Below are 19,661 nucleotides of genomic sequence, written 5' to 3' on the forward strand. Positions count from 1 at the left end.
TGCTGACACCATGAAAAAAAAATCAGACAATTGAAATACAGAATAGTGGCGCATCATGGAGTACTCCGGAGCCGTCAGCCAGCTGCCGGGCAGCCACGTGCGGGCAGGGGCCCCAGGCCACAGAACAGTGCATCCGGAAAATACTCAAAAACCATTATTTCTGAGTGGAAGGATCACTGGGCGTCTCCGTTTCTCTTCTATTACTTACCTATATTTCCTGACTTTTCTCTGATGTCTAGGTATTGCTTATACAGAATGACAGAGAGGGAAGGTCAAAGTTGAAAGGTCACACCTCTGGCTATGGGGCCTGTAGTGGATGCTGGCAGGTAGGAGCCACAGCGTACCTGAGAGGAAGGGCAGCGCTCACGGCCAGGCCATCTGATCTAACACCATCCCGCAGGGACCCCGCTGGCCGTGGGCTGGCACCGGCACCAGGTGTGGCAGCCCTCACAGCCGGAGACACTCGCACCCATATCCCCACTCTACAGATGGGCAAATAGAGAGCTGAGGTCACAGTGAAGCCAGGCGGAAGGGACGCTCCCAGCACTGGACACCAGGGCGGAATGGAGCCACATTCTGGGTGAACAGTGACAGGGACACAGAAAGCGTCACAGCCTCTCCTGGTGGGCTGGGAACCCACCCACCCACGCCTCGCCGCCCATGCCCCACCCACACCCAGCCTGCAGCCCCAGTGTGGACAGGGCCTCTGTATTCGTGGGATTAAGTGCCACCACTGCCTGGAACCCCCAGGGTCCTACCGGCCCATGGTCATGGTGCCCCAGCAGCCAGGCCGTGGAGGCCCAGTGAATGTTTGCTGCTGTCCTTCCCCACAGCAGTGGGGACTGAAATTCTGTTCTTACGGCAGCCAGCCGGGGTGGGGGAAGGACTCTCAGCCCTAATTCCTCAATCTGGGACTCAACGGGGTGCAGCCCACCCCCCCAAAATCAACCCCCGACAGGTAACTGTGCCAGGCCACTCCCTCCACTTGCCCAAAGCCATCCTGTCCTTCAAAACCTGGTTCAAAGTTCCCCCTTCCAGAATCTTCCCTGCCCTCTCTCAGAGCCTGGCCTTGCTTGCCACCCCCTCGGGGCTCTCATCAAACGGGGGTGGTGCGGGGTCAGCATTGTGGTGCAGCAGGTTAGGCCACCGCCTGCGACGCCAGCATCCCATGAGCGCGCTTGTTGGGAGTCCCGGCTGCTCCACTTCTGGTCCAGCTCCCTACTAATGCGCCTGAGAAAGCAGCTGAGGATGGCCCAACTGCTTGGGCCCCTGCACCCCAGGAAGACCCAGATGGAGTTCCAGGCTCCTGGCTTTGCCTGGCTACTGCAGCCACTTGGGGAGTGAACCAGTGGATAGAAGATCTCTCTCTCTCTCTCTCTCTCTCTCTCTCTGTAACTCTTTCAAGTTAACAAATAAATCTTTAAAATTAAAAAAAAAAAAGACAAAGAAAAACTTTGAGTAACCACTAGCCCGCCACCCCAAGAAAATCTCTATCTAAACTTTGTTGAATCTGCTTCCATATTTTTTCTTTGCCTACATACACCTTTAGACATAAAAGTTACAAGCTCACTTTAAATGGCTAAATGTTGTCCCATTGAACATGCCTAATTTTTTTTTATGATTTACTTATTTGTTTGAAAGTCAGAGTTACACGGAGAGAGAAGGAGAGGCAGAGAGAGAGAGAGAGGTCTTCCATCTGCTTGTTCACTCCCCAATTGGCTGCAATGGCTGGAGCTGTGCTGATCCGAAGCCAGGAGCCAGGAGCTTCTTCCAGGTCTCCCACATGAGTGCAGGGGCCCAAGCACTTGGGCCATCTTCCACTGCTTTCCCAGGCCATAGCAGAGAGCTGGATTGGAAGTGGAGCAGCCGTGACTCGAACCAGTGCCCATAAGGGATGGCGGCACTGCAGGCGGCAGCCTTACCTGCTATGCCACAGTGCAGGCCCCGAACCATGCCTATTAATACATTGCTTTCTGTCCCGCTGGAACCCAAGATGAATGGTAATTATGCCAGTATAGGTTCCAGGGATAAAGCCCGGCACAGATCTCATCCAGCACTTGGGTCCTTTTTGGCTGTCACAGCGCTTCTGCACCCCTATTTCTGCCTGGGGATGCACAAAGAGCAGTCTTCAGGGCCACCAACCCCGTCCTGTCCTGTGGTTACGCAGTCCCAACGCTCACCTACAGACGACGAGGGCTGGGTGCTGCGCCTAGCGGCTGACGCCTATGTCCCACACTGGAGTTCTTTTTTTTTTTTTAATTTATTTTTTTGACAGGCAGAGTGGACAGTGAGAGCAAGAGACAGGGAGAAAGGTCTTCCTTTGCCGTTGGTTCACCCTCCAATGGCCGCTGCAGCCAGCGCGCTGCAGCCAGCACACCGCACCGATCCGAAGGCAGGAGCCAGGTACTTATCCTGGTCTCCCATGGGGTGCAGGGCCCAAGCACTTGGGCCATCCTCCACTGCACTCCCTGGCCACAGCAGAGAGCTGGCCTGGAAGAGGAGCAACTGGGACAGAATCCAGCGCCCCGACTGGGACTAGAACCCGGGGTGTCAGCGCTGCAGGCGGAGGATTAGCCTATTGAGCCGCGGCGCCGGCCCCACACTGGAGTTCTTGGGCTCATTCCTGCATCTGCACCTGACTCCAGCTTCCTGCTGATGCACCCTGGGAGGCACGGTGTTGGCTCAAGAAACTGGGTTCCTGCCACGCACCTGGGGGACTCAGATTCAGTCCCCAGTTCCAGCTCCAGTCCAGCCTGGTCCCGGCTGTCCCAGGCACTTGGGGAGCCAATCCGTAGAAGGGCCCTCTCTCTGTCTCTGCCTCTCAAATAAATAAATGAATGAATAAATATTTCAGACCCAGAAGATGGCCCACCCACGCCTGACCCAGCACCCTTCCAAGACGAGTGACACAGAATGGAGCACCGAGGGCGGAAGGGGCTTGTCCAGCCCCGAGTCCACCCTCGCATCCACGTAGCAGACGCTGGGCCACGGGAACTCGTGTCTCCTCTGGCCCAGGCCCTGCTGGGAGGACTGGGGACGCGTCACTTCTTCACAGCAGTTTGGGCTCAAACCATTGCTCCATTAACGACTGGCTGGGAACTACTTATCCCAGGAGTCTCTGCCGGGCAAGGGGCCCTGCAGGGCGGGGCGGGGCGAGCCTGGTTTGGCTGAGCCCTCAGCGGCCAGCGTAGTGTCAAACACACAGTAGGTGCTCATCAATTGCACCTGACCTGGCACAGGGCCCAGGGTCCCACCCCTTGCTGTCACACAGGGGCTGCAGAAGGGCCAGGAACCCAGCTGGGGGGAGGGTCGCCTGTCCAAGAGAGAGGCCCTGAGCCTGACCTCTCCCGGCCTCACCCTCAGGGCTCAAGGACGAAAACAAAGGCCTGGAAAGCAGTGAGTCACGCGGGAGGAATACAGGCAGGAAGCCGGCAGGGCAGGCATGTGCCGCTCAGGCACCCGGGCCCACACCTCTCGGCCACCAGCGCCCCAGGCCCCCAGCACCTGCGTGAATCTGCCCCCCGGCCCTGTCATCCACCTGCTCCCCACACCCTGCACCTGCCAGCCCCCACGCAGAGAGAGAGCCACCCCATGGCTTCGAGCCGTTCACCCGATAGCCAGCTCACTCGCGCCAACACTTGCTAAGTATTATACTACTGATCACTGATACGGTATTGATTATTGATGAGTGTGCCTTTGTTCCCCTCTACACACACGATGCCATGATCCTTGCACCCAACGGAGCGCTCCTGTCGCTCTCTGTGCAGCCGGAGACCGGCAGAAGGAGCCACAGCAGCCGTCCATGGCTAAGCCCTGGCCGGCGAGGTCAGGCTGTTCTCAAGGCCACACCGGCCGCCAGGCCAAGGGAGCCCATGGTAGATGAGCAACTGGGTGGTCACGGCACAGATGAGGGCCACGGCACAGGCGTTTGGCACAGCAGTGAACACGCCGCTTCAGATGCTGGCGTTGCAACCTGAGAGCCCCGGGTTCGAATCCTGGCTCTGCTTCCGATCCAGCTTCCTGCTAATGAGCTCCCTAGGAGGCAGAGGAGGGTGGCCCAAGTACTTGGCTCCCTCCCTTCCACATGGGAGATCTGGACTGAATCCCAGGCTCTGGCTTCGGCTTGGCGCCACCCCAGCGATTGTTGGCATCTGGGGAATGAACCAGAAGACGGAAGCTCTGTCTCCAGGCCTTTCAAATACAATGAAAATAAATTGGGGGCAAGAAATAAAGGCATGAGAACCGCGTAGAAGGGGTGCCGGGAGCCAGGCTGCGGAGGCGGGGCCCAGGGAAGGTGCTCCCCCCGCCGGCCTGGCTCTGCAGGGCCTTTAGGGTCTGGGACGTGACCTCGAGGGCACAGCTCCTGGGGGTTCTGAAGGAGGCCCTCCGCCAGCCCCACCACTGAAGCAGGGGGGAACTGGGCCCCAGAGTGGAGACGGGAGTCCCCCCAGGCCACACAGGACTGAGGCTAGACCACCTACGGCCCACAGAGCTGGACCCAGGAGTCACACAGGAGACTGCGGGAGGAGGGGAGGATACAGAAGTCTGTGGGACCCCCCGACACAAGGGCATGGGGGTCTCCGGGCCCAGCAGGCCGCGTCAGAGCAGACCTGAGCTGCTGCTCTCAGACGGAGCCACAGTCGGAGCAGAAAACCAGGGAAGCTGCTCCCGCCCGGCCTGCACAGACGCCGGGTCCGGGTCCGGGTCCGGGTCCGGGTCGCCGAGAGGCAGCCCTGTGCGCAGGGAGACGCCCCGCTCCCGGCCAAGAACGGTCGCCCCCGCCTGCAGAGAGGGCAGACAGCCCTCGCCCAAAGTCACAGGGCGAGCTGAGCCTGGGGGCGCTCTCCACCCCCTCCCCTTTTCCTGGCAGCCTTAAATTCGGGAGGGGGCCTGGGGAGGGTGTGGCGCAGCGGGACACAGCAGCTCAGTGTCTGCGCGTGCACAGGGCCTGCTTCTCTCACCCAGGACTTGTTTGTTTACTCAGTTTTCCAAATTATAACCTCTGGGCCCTGCCCAGCCCAATTACCCCCTCCCTAACCGTGTCTGGGCTGTCTGGGGCCGTCCACGCTGAGGGGCAAGGAGTCAGAGAGGGCGGGGCCACGGATTCCTGTGCTGCCGTGAGGCCCTGGGGTGTGTCCTTTCCTCCTCCTGGGCCTCAGTTTACCCAGAAACGCAATGGGTGCAGGGACGGCTTAGCTGACTTCCAAGAGGCCTTCTTGGCTAGGAGGGACAGGCTCTGCCCCTGAGTAGCCGCTGCCCTAACTCAAGGCCGGGGCTCTGTCAGCCCGAGGGGACCGTGAGCAAGCCCAGGGCAGCCCCGGCCCCACAGCCCAGCAAGGCCTGGTCTCCCCAAAGCTTAAGCTGTGCCCTTTTCCCCCTCACCTCCCAGCAAGCACTGTCCCGGCCGTTACAGCCGTCCAGGGAGGGAAACAGCAGACAGATCTCTGTCTCCCCCTCCCTCTGTCACTCTGCCTTTCAAGTAAATCACATTTTTTATAAGAAAATTAAACAAGAAAAGCACCAAGAAGGAGCAAAACAGAAGTCAATTGTCACTCACCCCCTCAGGATGTCTGGATCGCGCCTTCTGTCCCTGACAGGCCGGGGCGCAATGACAGCCAGCTCCCTGGGGATCTCAGCTCAAACGCCACTGCCCCTGCCCAGCACCTCGGCCGGCGGAAACTGGCCTGCTCCTCCCGGCATCCACACAGCCTCCGAGCCAGGGACCCCGTCTGTTCCCGACAGCCCGCACTCTGCAAAGGAGAGTGACTCCCCCAGAGCCACAGCCAAGGCCTCCTGAGTAGGGCTGGCGGGTGTCTAAAACCAACACGCAAACATAAAGATCCATTGTCTTTGCAACCAGAACCACAGCGCGGCCAGCCTGATGGAACCTTCTGGGCTGGCACAAGCTCCGTGAGATCAGGGCTCGCGTCTCTGCCTCCGCCCCAGTGCCCCGCACTGCCCTCAACAGTGTGACTGCCCCATGTCGAGGGTCCTCCAGGCAGCCCAAGGCCCACCGGCTCCCAAGAGATCAGAGCAGGAAGAGCCCTGGAGACCGTCCTCATGCCCATAGCACAGATGGACAGAGTAAGGACAAGGCACAGAGAGGAGGAAGGACTTGCCAAAGGCCACCTGGCACCGGCCCCGGGGCGCGGGCTTCCAGCCTGCACCCACCATGGCTCCCGGCAGGTGGCTGCATCAGCGGCAGGTGGGACACAGGCAGTGGGGGGAGCCCCCTGCTCGGGGGTGACTGTCTGGATCCTGGAAGACGCAAGCTTCACAAAGCCAGCCGGACCCCATGGGAGGCGGGGCGGCAGCTTCAGTGGGTGGGAAAGCAGGAGCAGAGAGAGGCACAGCGTCGGTCCCGAGTCACACAGCAATCCATCAAGGCTCAGGCTCACAAGTCTAGTTCTGGAACTGTGGCCAGGCGAGGGGAGGGGCATGCCGGGGCCCTGCACTCAGCACCCTGGACCCCGCCCTGCACTTCTGATACCGTGAGTACAGGGGCTCCCTCACCCAGGTCCTGCCGAGGTCTGCACATGGCGGTCACAGCCCAGGATCCCACGAGCCCACGCTCCCTGCAAGGCCAAGCGCCCTGGCAGCATCATCTCCCTGTTTCCTCCCTGCACCTGCCCACTTCTCTTCTGCCCACTCTACAGATGAGGGGCCTGGGGCCCAGAGAAGGACCGGCATCTGCCAGATGACGGGCGCTGGAGACAGGAGCTCAGACCAGGTCCCGGGGTCCCAGCCCTCTCCTGCTCCGCCCATGGCGGGGAAGGGGCGGAGTCTCCCATCACTGCAGGACCCCTGGCTGGAGGGGCAGCCCTCATAAACCTGCTGGGCCACGGGTGACAGACATCAGAGGACCTCAGCCCCACCTGCGGTCACTGAGGGCTGTCCCTGTCCCCCATGCACACGTCCCCCGCTGTGCCCCCTCCGCCTTGCTGGTCCAGGCCCGGCCTCGCACCACCGGGCTCACCTCCCCCCATCTGCCCTCACGCACAGCTGGCCACCCCCAACTCTGGGCCATTTCTGCCTGTAAATGCCTCCAAAACCTCCCCAGAGGCCCCCTCCGCGCCAAGGCCAGCCCCCAGGCTGCATCCGCACCCCCATCCCTCTATCCAATGGCCCACCCTCCCCTACTCAGTCGGCCTCCCCCGGCACCTTCTCAAGGTCTTCCCTTGGGGGACACTCCTCGCCCTGCAGAGAGACAGCCCCCACACGAGTCTGGGCATCAGCTTGTTCTGGAGCCCAGCACCGTGCCTGGCACACACGGGCACTTGTTGGTTGAACGAAGAATAGAACGACAAAGTGCATTTGGGGCCAGAGCTTGTCACCTGCTTGGCGGGCGTCAGAGGCACGGAGCTCCGGGTCTGCACAGCTGCCCACCCAGCCCTGCCTGCGAAGGCGGCGCGAGAGCCCTAGGGAGGGATTTTCAGAGGCAGAGAATCCCAAGAGCAGGCAGTCTGGAGGCCACAGAGGGGGAGGACCAGGCTGGAGCCTCAAGTCTGCCAAGCGACAGAAGATGCGAGGACCGACTGACGGCCGTGCAGCCACACGCCCATCCCGCCGCTCCAGATGCCCAGGGCCGCGGCTGGTGCCCCTCAGACAGAGGCATGCCAGCTTCCCGGGCACACGGCAGGTGCTGGGTGGGCTGCAGGGGCCACGGGACAGACCTGGCGCATGTCCCTGGGTGCAAAGTCTACCCAGGAAAGTGACGACCACAGCGGCTGTCCCTCACTGCATCCGCAGCCCCAGCAGCCCCGTGCTGCGCCGAACTGGGTGCCCTGAGAAGCAGAATTGTCCTCCTCACCCCAGAGGGGCCCCCGGCTCAGAGAAGGTGACCGGCTAGCCGGAAACACCAGGCCACCTGGCGGCAGAGCCCAGAAGCCCCTGGGCTCCCTGCTTCTGCCAACCTGCCATCCACTGTGTCACCGGGCGGCTCCCTTCACCTCTCTGGGCCAGAGGAAGCCCAGCTCCAAAAAAGGACGGAGCCCAGGGGGCAGAACCGGATCCCAGGCGGCAGAACCGGAGCCCTCCAGGGCAAGCACTTCCTGTCCCTCCGGTTCTGAGACCTGTGCGTTCTCAGTGACTCAGGCCCTAACATTTCGCCGGGAGAGGGCCCGTTGGCTCCACCCTGGAAGCCCTAAGCTGAGGCATCTGCCCCGCTCCTTCCCTTAAAACTCTGCCCAGCCCTAGAGCCTTCTTCCTGGGGCAGGGGAAGGAAAAAGCAGCTCAGGAATTTCTGCAACCGCAGGAGGATGCCTTGGGAGACCCAGGGCGAAGTGAGTCAGAGCCCGGCCTGCGGAGGAGGAGGGGGTGGCCGGTGGAGGCAGGACCAGTCAAAGAGAGACTGTGCGCCCCAGACTGAGTAATGCGGGGTGGGATCTATTTGTGCAACCTAGGGGCAGCCTCTGACACATGCTGCTCTGTTCCCACTCGGCTCCTCCCCCCGCCCCACCTCTCCCTGCCTCCCCACCCCCGCCTCTCTTCCTGGGCCTTTTCCACCTCGCCCCCTGCCCAGTCTGGCCACCGGGAACTATGCAGTCACAACAGAGCACGGTTTGAATAGCTAAGGCCTTGTTTCCCCACGGTCTGCCCCTGAGGCCAGAACACAGCGAAGGCAAGGCCGGCGCATAGTAAGCGCTCAGCTAAATGATGACCAAGCTCACAGCCCGAGACTGCCTCGCCCTCCTCCAGCAGCCACCACTCCCACACCCGAAGGGTATCTGCCCCTGCGGGCTGCAGGCTGGGGAGGCACCCGGGGCCGTGGACATCCGGGCATCTTCCCAGGACGCAGGACGGATGCTCCAGGGCTCAGGGACTCCCAGCCTCTGTGTGCCCAGATGGGTGGAGGCTGTGGGGGAAGGGGCAGCGGGGGGAGGGGGAGGGGAGCAGGGCTGAGTCTGGCTTCCGCAGGGAAGCTGACCAGGAACCCAGCGTCTATGAAACGATCCACGTCCAGCGTGAGGGCAGAGGCTCGGGAGCTGAGCGCGGCCCCGGGAGCACCTCCAGGGCAGTGTGCAGGACCTGGGAGAGACGTTTATTACCGAGCGTTTATGAAACAGGCAAGACACACGCCTGAGTCACGGTGGCAGCCAGGCCCCACATAAACCCACAGGGGAAGCAGCACTAAAGGAGCAAGCGGCCCGCGCGGGACGGCAGCGGATGACTGACGCCTGTTCTTGTCTTGCAACTTCATTCCTCGGGCGGCAGGGAGGGCGGGCCTGGCCCAGTTTGGGTTTAGAAAGGTCTCTTTTTGGCAGCGTGTGTGGGAAGGACTGCGGGGTGAGGCGGGAGGCCCCTCCGAGGAGGCCGGGGCAGCTCGGAGGGGGTGAGGCCGGCGCTCAGGGCACCGCGGTGGAAGAGGAACAGACTGGAAGGGCCCAGAGGAGGCTGGATGGAGGGCAGGGCAGGGTCAGAGCCAACAAAAGCACGTTATGTAAGACCCGACACAGGAGACAGCGCGGTCCCTGGCCACTGCACCCCCAGGGGCTGACCCAGGCCTCGGCAGGGGGCAGCTGCCCAGGAGGCCCGGGGACTGCTTCCGGCCACCCTGGTGTCTCTGGATCGGGAAGTCATGCCTTGGGGTGGAGGGATGGCACCCACATTCACTCCCCAAGTATGCAGAGGTAGATCATTAAACTCAGCTCAGGAGAAGGTAATCCTTGTTTTGCCCAGTAAGTAAACTTTCTCTCTCTTTCTCTCTCTCTCTCTTTTTAGGATTTATTTTTATTTATTTGAGAGGTAGAATTACAGGCAGAGAGGGAAGGAGAGACAGAGGGAAAAATCTTGTATCTGTTGGTTCACTCCCCAAATGGCCGCAACGCCCAGAGCTGGGCCAATCCTAAACCAGGGGTCAGGAGCTTCTTCCGGGTCTCCCCCATGGGTGCAGAGGCCCAAGCACTTGGGCCATCTTCCACTGCCTTCCCAAGCCATAGCAGAGAGCTGGATGGGAAGTGGAGCAGCCGGGACTCGAACCGGCGCCCATATGGGATGCCAGCACTGCAAGTGGAGGCTTAGCCCACTACACCACAGGGCCAGCCCCTTTTCTCATACTCGATTGTCAGACAGGGTGATCCCACCAACACCGAGACGCCTCTTGGTACTCTCAGTACCGCGAGCGTCACCGGCCACCGCCTTTCAAAGGCTACCGTCCAACATAGCAGAACACTCCCAAGGTTCTCTTGCGAGGCCACTCTCAGAGCGGCACGTCAGCCTGAGGAAGCTCACACAGCACAGAGAATGCTGGCAAAACCCTGGACACAACGCAACTGTCCACTAACAGGGGACTGGGTAAACACACGGCCCCAGGCACAGAAAGGAATCCACAAAGGAATGAGGTGGACTGAGTCCTGCCCTGGGAAGAACTGCCCAGCAAAAAACATCAAGCCATAGAATGTGGAACAGGGCCTCTTATTATAAACAAAGCGAGGGGCCGGCGCTGTGGTGTAGCAGGTAAAGCCACCGCCTGCAGTGCCGGCATCCCACGTGGGCGCTGGTTCCAGTCCCGGCTCGACTTCCACTTCCAATTCAGCTCCCTGCTATGGCCTGGGAAGGCAGTGGAAGATGGCCCAAGTCCTTGGGCCCCTGCACCTGTGTGGGAGACCCAGAAGAAGCTCCTGGCTCCTGGCTTCAGATCGGCACAGCTCCGACTGTTGCGGCCATCTTGGGAGTGAACCAGCAGATGGAAGACCTCTCTCTGTCTCTCTCTCTCTCTCTGCCTTCCAAATAAAATAAATAAATCATAAATAAATAAACAAAGCGATATTAGTATAGACACAGAGAGGTGTGTATGGAAACGGTGACACCCCAAAGCTAAGTGATTTCTTCCGGGGAGGGGCGGGCTCGTCGTCAGAGCACTACTCCTGCAATTAGGCACAGGTGGTGGCAGCTGCCTGGACATGGGATGACATGGGGGACACAGGGGTGACTGCCAAGGGTGGTAGCACAGGCATGAGACCGTAAATACCCTGAAAACCACTGAGGTGCACCCTTGCAGTGGGTGGGTTTTGCGTAGAAGAGGTTTGTCTCAACAAAGCTGCTACTTAAAACAACAACAACAAGCCAGAGGGAAAGGTGAGCCCCGCCTCAGGGAGGGGCAGAGGAGGGCAGGGACTGGCCCACTCCCTCCCAGCACTCTCAGCTAACAAGGCCGGCAAGGATCGAGGCGCCCCAAGCTTCCTAGAGACAGAAGGGGGATCCCCACCCCACCCCAGCCAGAGCCAAGCTTCCTGCCGGGGCCACAACACCCCGCATCCCTCACCTATTACATCCTGGTTTCTGTGGCTCAGGCCACGTGCAGCTAACCCGGTAACGCTCAGAACCCACCTGGGGGCCCAGGCACTTCCACTTTCTCCTCCCAGCCACCTGCCCGAGTCCTACCACTACCCACCCTCCAGACCCCCTCAGCAGCCCTCATCCATCACCAAGACGGAAGGAACACAGGGACCGAGGCTTCAGGAAACACGGGAGGATTCAAGGCTGCACTCTGGGGGCTGGCGCCGTGGCGTAGCCGGTAAAGCCGCCATCTGCACGCCGACATCCAGGTTTGAGACCGGGCTTCTCGGCTTCCGATTCAGCTCCCCACTAATGTGCGTCCCCGCACCAATGTGGGTGAAGCTTCCAACTCCTGGCTTCAGCCTGGCCCAGCTCCAGCCGTTGCAGCCATTTGGAGAGTGAACCAGCACATGGAGGACCTCTCTCTCTCTCTCTCTCTCTCTCTCTCTCTCTCTCTTCCTTTTTATATGTAACTCAAATAAATAAACAAATCTTAAAAAAAAAAAAAAAAAAAAAAGGCTGCGCCCTGGCCCCAGACCACCCCCAGAGAAACAGGGCCCAAACCACAGCTGCAGCGGTCTCCTCCGGACCCCAAACATGGGCGGATCTCCTTGCCCACTTGGAGCCCCCACCAGAAGGTTAAGGACAGCCCCGGTACCCACAGCACCTGTCTGTGAGGCAGTCCCTGGCCAGCTGCTGGGCTGAGCTTCCTACCCGCCTTATCTCATCAAATCCTCCCCCACAGTGCCTAGCAGAGAGCCACTGTTATTATTCCCATTTTACAGATAAGAAAACCTGGGTTAAGATAGAGCCCAAGGTCACCCTGCCAGCAGGCTGTGTCTGGACCTGGTGTGGGGAGGGGTTCAATAGGGAAATTCGGGATCCCCAGGCCCGCAGAGCCATCCAGGGCACCCATGCTTTGGTTCGCAGCTAGGGAAACCGCACCCCTGCCTGTCTCGCCAGTCTGAGGATATGCAGGCCTCTGGGCCCCCAGGGCCATGGCGCCTTCCTCCACGAAGGCTCCCGCAGGTACCTAGTAGGTAATCAGCTCGCCACCAGCTCCGTGGGGCTGCTGGTGCGGGAACAAGCCCCTGCTTGCCAGGGGCTCCGAAACCCGGGGATGAAAGGTGCCGTGGCAGCAAAACAGCACCTTGGGCAGGAGCGCGCCTGACCTCTGCCAGGACTTGCAGGCTGGCATCCACCTGCTCACCTGCTCGCGGCGGGCACAAATGCGGGCCAAGCCGCAGAACCCAAACAGGCCTGGGAGCTCTGGCACCGTGGGAAGGGAGGTTCCCAAGGCTGGTGTCTCCCAGGTGGAGAACCAGGCTCCAGGTATGGAGGGCTCTGGTCTTCTGATTGTCTCCTCTGAAGGCGCCCAGTGCTCCCTGGGCGGGGCGAGAGGGTGCACAGGTGGCTGGGGGTGGCAGAGGCACGCCCGCCCCATTCCCCTCCGACCCAGATCTCCAAAGTTCACTTCCTGGAGACAGGGAGGGCGCTCCCACCCCTTCGTGGCAGGAGCCCCTCAGGTGAGCCTGCACCTGGAATGTGTGGCATCCCAAGAGGGTTATTAATAGCCCCGAAGTGCTTCCAGCAGAGCCAGCAGGTTCCCGGGCACCCCCTCCCACTCAGCCCCGTCCACAGGGCCAGTCCGCTCTACCGGTTCACACTCCACCTTGTGCGGGCTCAGTGCCCGCCCCTGAGAGACGGCCACGGGGACAGGGCTGGCAGTTCTCAGCCCAGAAGCCGGGCTGGGGAGGAAAAACCCCACAGAAGGCCGCCACACCCCACCCGGGCCGCCACACCCCACCCGGGCCGTCACACCCCACCCGGGCCGGGTGAGGGGCCCCAGACAGCAGGCTGTGAATGGAGGGACTGTTATGGAGCCCCAGGAGTTTGCCACCAACAGGGAGGGGACAGGAAGACTCCGCCCCGGCCCTTCCTCCTCCCAGAGACCAGGCCTTGTCCTCCAAGGAGGCTTTCCAGGACTTAACCCCCAACTGGTGAGAGGCTACCCAGGGGCGGACCCGTTTCTGCCTGATCCCCAGCCCTGGGCCCAGCCCCAGGCCGGGAGCAAAGAGGAACCAAAGGCCCAGGACTGCGGTCACACCAGCACCTTCTCTGCGCCCAGCAGGCCTGGGACCTGGGGACAGGGGGTGAAGGAACACCTGGTCCCTGCTCTCAAGGGTCCCTAATCTCAAGAGAGCGTGGAGAACATGCCCCAGGGACACGGAATCAGTGAGGGCAGACACGCAGGCCAGGGCCCACTGCACAGGGAGAGGCAAGTGCTACCAACAGGAACTGCCTCCGGTCTCCACGGGCCGTGCCCAAACCCCCACTGCCCAGCACCCCATGGATCAGTTCTCCTTCTGCGCCAGGCCCCGTGCTGAGCAAGCGCCAGGAATGAGCTCACTGAAGTCGTCCCCCGACCCACTCATAGGGAAGACATCGCTGATCCCATTTCAGGGAAGAGAAAACCAAGGCGCCGGCACGTTAAGAGACTTGTCCGAGATCACACATCTGGGAAACAAATGCCGGGGCTCCACGGGCAGCCGGGAGGGGTCAGCCAGAGCTGCTTCCAGGCAGTCTGAGATCCCACCTCGCCTCCCCAAGGCACTGGGGCAGTGAGGGGGGTGGGACAGGGAAGGAGTCCAGGAGCCTTGCCCAGGAGCCTTGGCGACAGCTGCCCCTCTGAGAAACCTGGGCTGGGCAGGACTGTCTGAAGGAGCACCCTCCTGTGTCTGGGCCAGGGCAGGGGCCCCACCCTCTCCAGTGCACCCCGCACCCCGACTTCCCTAACAGGCCCAGCCCCTGGAAGCCTCAGCCACGTGTACTGGGCCAGGGCAAGTTAGGGACCGAGACAGCTGGGGGGATGGTCAGGACGCGCTGGCTGTGCAGGACTCCAAAGAGGACAGAGGGTGGGCTTGGAATGAGCCTGGGCCGGACATCCGGAGTTGGGGGGGGGGGCAGGCGACGACCCCTGCCACAGCTGGACCTGGGGTAGTGGGTTGGGGGGGTGTCCTCCGGGGCCGGGTTCTGAGGGCAAGGGGGAACGAGTTCCCTCAAGAGGGGGAAGGAGAGGCTCCGACGCGGGCGGGAAGTGGCGCTCAGATTCGGAGAGAACAAGGTCGGACGCGGGACCCGGTCCCCACCAGCTCCCGTGCCGCCCCAGGCCTCGGTCGAGACCCCCGCCCCGGCGGCGAGCTCGGCGGGCCGCGGTGGGGGCGTGGCCCGGGGCTCGCGGCCGAACCCCGCGTCGCTCACCTGCGATGTGCTGGCGCCGGGCGTCGTCCAGGTGCGTGGACAGCACGTCCCCCATGGCGAGGAAGAGCCGCGGCCCGCTCTGGCCGTTCGCCGCTGCGCGCTCTCAGGCGGACACCGCTGGCGCCATGGAGCCCGGCCACCCCGCTCCCGCCGCTCCCGCCGCCCCGGCTGCGGCCTCCGCTCCGGCTCGGGCCCAGACCCAGCGCCCCGCCCCGCCCCGCCCCACCAGGCCCCGCCCCCGGCCCGGGCACCGCCCCCTCCTGGCCGCGCGCGGGCGGGGCGCAGGGCCCGGGACGCGGGGACCGCCCGGGAGTCGCAGACAAAGGGAAGGTCCCAGAGAGGGAGTCGGGAGAGACGGGCGCAGAGCCCCGCGTCCGGCCCGAGCCCAGCACGAGATGGAGCTGGTGGGGGTATCCGAGAGACCCGGGGGTGCCCCGGGGAGAGCTAGCCTGGGTGTCACCCCTCCCTGCACCAGACGAGAGACTCCCTGCTTCGGAGGACGTGGGGGACAGGCCGTCGCGCAGGAATCCGCGCCCGGCTCCTCCCGCTCTCTCCGCGCCCTGCGCCCTGCCCCCGCCTACCCGCTGCCGCCCGCGCTCAGGAAATCCTTGGCCTTGATCCTACCTGCCCAGGTGTGCCGGCCTGTCTTGCACAATAGTTACGGGGGTGGGGGGTGGGAAGGAAGGACGGGGCGGCGGCGGGGGGGGGGTGTGGGGGAGAATGAGGAGGGCTCGGGTCCAAAGGTGCAGGACCCCAGTTGCCAAGCAGACCCGGCGAATGGGCAGTTCAGGGAGTCAGAGCAGATAGTAGTGGCACTTTACAGTTTAGGAGACACCATCTGGAGCAGGCGTGGACTTTGGGTCCTGGCCTGTAGGGCTGGGCACGGCCGGGTCACAGGAGCAGAGGAGAAGTGTTTTCCAGGCTGGCACGGGAGTCAGGTTAACAGCCGACATGCCAGACCCCTGGACGTGAGTTGGGGTGGCAGAAGCTTTGCAGGGGTGCTGAGGCCCACATCTCCTCTCCTGCACCCCAACAGCAGCCCCTTGGTTACTCGGGGTGAGTGGGACCTCACCACTTCTCTGCGCACCCCACCCCGCTCTGGGACGGTTCTTGGCTCTCACCGTGACCTGAGGCAGAAAGTGGTGATCCTGGCACTGGCCAGCAGGACCACCTGTGCTTCAGGCCTGCCAGCACCAGGGGAGGGAGCTCTGGCACCAGTTAGCGATGCAGGCACTCACTCCCTTACCACTCACATGATTGACACCTGTCTAGGAGCCACAAGACACCAGGGGTGGACAGGCCGGGAAGTCCACGCTGCCTGCCCTCGAGGGCCCTGGACAAGTGGCCATGCCTCTTTGAACTCAGTGTCCTCCTCGGTCAGACGAGGGCAGCAGGCATTGCTGGGAGGATTAGATGAGATCGCAGGCACAGGGTGGTCCTCTCGATAAATGAACCTGTCCCTCCACTCTGCGTCGCGGTCCCTGCCCCAGGAGTATAGGGGACCCTCTGGAGGCGGGAGTAGAGGCAAAGCTTCTGACAGCAGATCCTGGAGAGCAGCATTCCTGGGTGTGGGCACAGCGGGCACAGGGCTGGCTTTGAAGAGCAGGAAGCTTTCACAGGGCACCCAGAATGGGCAGAGGCGGGGGGAAAGAGAGAGAGAGAGAGAGAGGTCTTCCATCCGCTGGTTCACTCCCCAGAGGGTACAACGGCCAGAGCTGTACTGATCCAGAGCCAGGAGTTTCTTCTGGGTCTCCCACGCAGGTGCAGGGGCCCAAGCACTTGGGCCATCTTCTACTGCTTTCCCAGGCCACAGCAGAGAGCTGGATCAGAAGTGGAGCAGCTGGGACTCAAACTGCACCCATATGGGATGCCGGCAATGCAGGCAGCAGCTTTACCCGCTACGCCACAGCGCCAGCCCCGGCCATGTCTATGTTACACTTGACTAAATTGCTGCAAGGATTTTTAGAATGATATTCTAGGACAGGTTGGTATAGCAGTGAATCCATCAGTTGGAATGTGCACATCCCATATCGGAGAGCCTGGGTTCAAGTCCTGGTTCTGCTTCTAGCTCTACCTTCTTGCTAATGCTCACCCTGAAAGGTGGCAAGTGATGGCTCAAGGGCTTGGGTCCCTGTCACCCACAAGAGAGAGACCTGAATGGAGTCCCAGGCTCTTGGCTCTGGCCTGATTCAGCCTGGCTGTTGCAGGCATTTGGGGCGTGAACCAGTGGTTGGAAGATTTCACTGTCCGTCTGCCTATCTGTCTCTTTCCCCTCCCCATCTCTTTGCCTTCCAAATAAATAAAAATTTACATAATATACATTGCATTGGCTGCACACAGGAACCCATACTGAGGCTCTAGGATAGGGCGTGTCAGGCGAGGGAGATGAGTCGGTGCGGCCCCAGGCCACAGCGCTGGGGCTGACTTCCTGGTGGGTTGGTAAATTGCGTGTCCAGGACTGACATTTATGACTTTTTTTCTGGGAAGACTGTAAAGTTATTTAAAAGTTCTCAGCTCTCTACTACGTGCTAATAAATCAGGCCAGCTATGGTCTTTGGGTGGGAGGGGAGTGAAGGGTTTTTTGCTTGTCTTATTTTTAGCAAAGAAAACCAAGCACAGCCATCAGTGCCACGAAGGGTTCCAGGCAGACAGGGGAGGGTTTCTGGGCCGAGGACGTGGGGAGCGCTCGCCCTGCTCGAGGCCACTGTGATGCGTGCTTTTCACATATTTATGGGTCCTTTGTGGTTTTCTTTTAATTCACACCCTCTGCCTGCTTGGTTATTGGAATGTGTTTTTTTTTTTTTCTTATTAATTTGTAAGAATTCTTTCTACAGCAAGAATAGGCCAGCTGGGCAAGGCGAAAGATTCGGAGGGCGTCTCTGCTGCTTCTCTGGGGTCCCCACCCACCAGGCTCTCAGGCCCCCTTGCAGGCCCACAGCAGGGTTGGGGAGGAGGGGAGGCGGGGCCCTATCGGTTCACCAGGCTCACCTGCCGGGCCTGCCCCTCCTGAACAGGGATGCCACCTACAGCCCCTGAGTCATCAGTCCTTGGTCAGGAAGTGGCTCCTGCCCAGCGGCCTCCACCCTCGGCACATCTGGAACCAGGGACTCAAAGGTGAAGAAGGGTAGCTGCCTGGGAGAGGCACGGCGCCCGCCGAGGGCTGCAGCCAGGCCTTGGACCAAGGCCCAGAGACGGGAAGGGATTTGCCCCTGAAGGTTCAGCAGGGCCTAGGCCAAGATCCCTTCCTCGCCCTGCAGGAAGGAGGAGGGGCCCTGCCTCGCCCGCGGTGCCGTGTGGTCCAGCTCCCTCCCAGCTGGCTGGGAGCCTCAGCTCCCCACAAACCTGTCGGACCTGAAATAGACCAGGAGGAAAAAAAACAAACAGGGCCAGTAAACAGCGGGAGTGTGAATGAATCAGGATTTTGTTTCTAAGGGGTATCGGGTGTCCAACTCTGTTTACCCTGTTGGCATGGCCCCTTGCACAGAAGGGACCCTGGCACCGGGCCCGGACCTCCCCTCTGTATTAACTGTTGGGCTGGGAGGAAGCACAGTGCCCAGCCTGTCCCATCTGTCGCTTGGCCTCTGCCTCCTCAGCTCTCTCCTTGCTCCTCCAGTGGCCGAGCCGTCACCTCCTCCCAGCTCCTCTGCTGGAGCCCCGTGACGCCCATCCTGGGCAACTGTCAGGCCCCTTCCTGGCCTCCCTGCCACATGGATTATTCCAAACCAGAGACGGCACCATGTCCTCCCGCTGCCTCTAACCTTCTGTGGCTCCCACTGTCTTTCAGACACAGTCAGACCCCTAAGCATGGCATTTGGGGCTCCCGCCAGCCTCTGCCCCCTCTTCCCTTCACCCCCCTCTGCGCAGACTGGACTTTCACATTCCCACCCAGCCACACGCCGTACAATCTAGGGGCGTACAAAATCCTAATCCTCCCGCTCTGTCTTGCACCCCCCTGCCCGACATCCTCAGGCGTCAGCTAGAGTTACCCACACCAGAGTGCCTTCCCTGTCTGGCCCCCTGTAGCAGGCCAGCTCGGCCATACCCTGCCTCCAGTCAGCATGCTTCAAATGACTTTATTAAGATTTATTTAAAAAGGCAAAGCGACAGTGAGAGGGAGCGAGATGAGAAGAAGTCCCTCTACTGGTTGACTCCCCAGGTGGCTGCAGCAGCCGCGTCTGGGGTCAGGCCGACGCCGGGAGCGAGAAACTCCGTCCTAGTCTTCCACAGGGGTGGCACAGACCCAAGTACTCGGGCCGCCTTCTGCTTCCTTGCCAGGTGCATCCGCGGGAAGCCGGATGGGGAGCAGAGAGGCCAGGACCCAACGCCTCACCGTCTGCACCAGGCCAGCGCCAACGAGGGTACAGCTCTAGTAGGGAGATTGCTAGGCTGAGCCTTTTTTTAAATGCACGTTTGTATTCTGAGAGAGAGAGAAGGACAGAGCTCCCATCAGTTGGCTCACTCCCCAAATGCCTGTATCAGCCCCCAACGGGGGCAGAAGTCGGGAACCAGGAGCTCAGTCGTCCAGGTCCGGAGACCCCGAGTGGCAGGAACCCAGTCCTTGAGCCATCCCTGCTGCCTCCCAGGTGTGCATCAGCAGGAAGCTGGAGGCAGGAGCGGAGCCAGGACAAACCCAGCGACTGAATACGGGACGCAGACTTCTCCACGGGTGTCTTTTTTTTAAAGGTAACAGGAATCTTAACTTTTATTTTTTAAGATTTATTTATTTATTTGAAAGAGTTAGGGCCGGCGCCGTGGCTCAATAGGCTAATCCTCCACCTTGCGGCGCCGGCACACCGGGTTCTAGTCCCGGTCGGGGCGCCGGATTCTGTCCCGGTTGCCCCTCTTCCAGGCCACCTCTCTGCTATGGCCAGGGAGTGCAGTGGAGGATGGCCCAGGTGCTTGGGCCCTGCACCCCATGGGAGACCAGGAAAAGCACCTGGATCCTGGCTCCTGCCATCGGATCAGCGCGGTGCGCCGGCTGCAGCGGCGACCATTGGAGGGTGAACCAACGGCAAAGGAAGACCTTTCTCTCTCTGTCTCTCTCTCTCACTGTCCACTCTGCCTGTCAAAAATAAAAAAAAAATAAAAAAAAAAAAAAAAGAAAGAGTTACACAGAGAGGGGA

The 19,661-nt window shown here is 61.1% G+C and overlaps 1 protein-coding gene across 1 annotated transcript in view; it reads right to left on the reverse strand.

The window, feature by feature from the left end:
- The window catches only part of NIBAN2 (niban apoptosis regulator 2), a 45,922-nt gene extending 31,188 nt beyond the window's left edge, over nucleotides 1-14,734 (reverse strand). The window contains exon 1 of the mRNA XM_051854992.3: nucleotides 14,539-14,734. Coding sequence (XP_051710952.3) covers nucleotides 14,539-14,593 — 55 coding nt within the window. The 5' untranslated portion in view covers nucleotides 14,594-14,734. The remainder of the gene's footprint in view (nucleotides 1-14,538) is intronic.
- Nucleotides 14,735-19,661: the final 4,927 nt, after the last annotated feature.

This window comes from Oryctolagus cuniculus, chromosome 1, assembly GCF_051225735.1.
Source record: "Oryctolagus cuniculus isolate XC-2025 breed Fujian yellow rabbit chromosome 1, ASM5122573v1, whole genome shotgun sequence".
NCBI classification, from domain to species: domain Eukaryota; kingdom Metazoa; phylum Chordata; class Mammalia; order Lagomorpha; family Leporidae; genus Oryctolagus; species Oryctolagus cuniculus.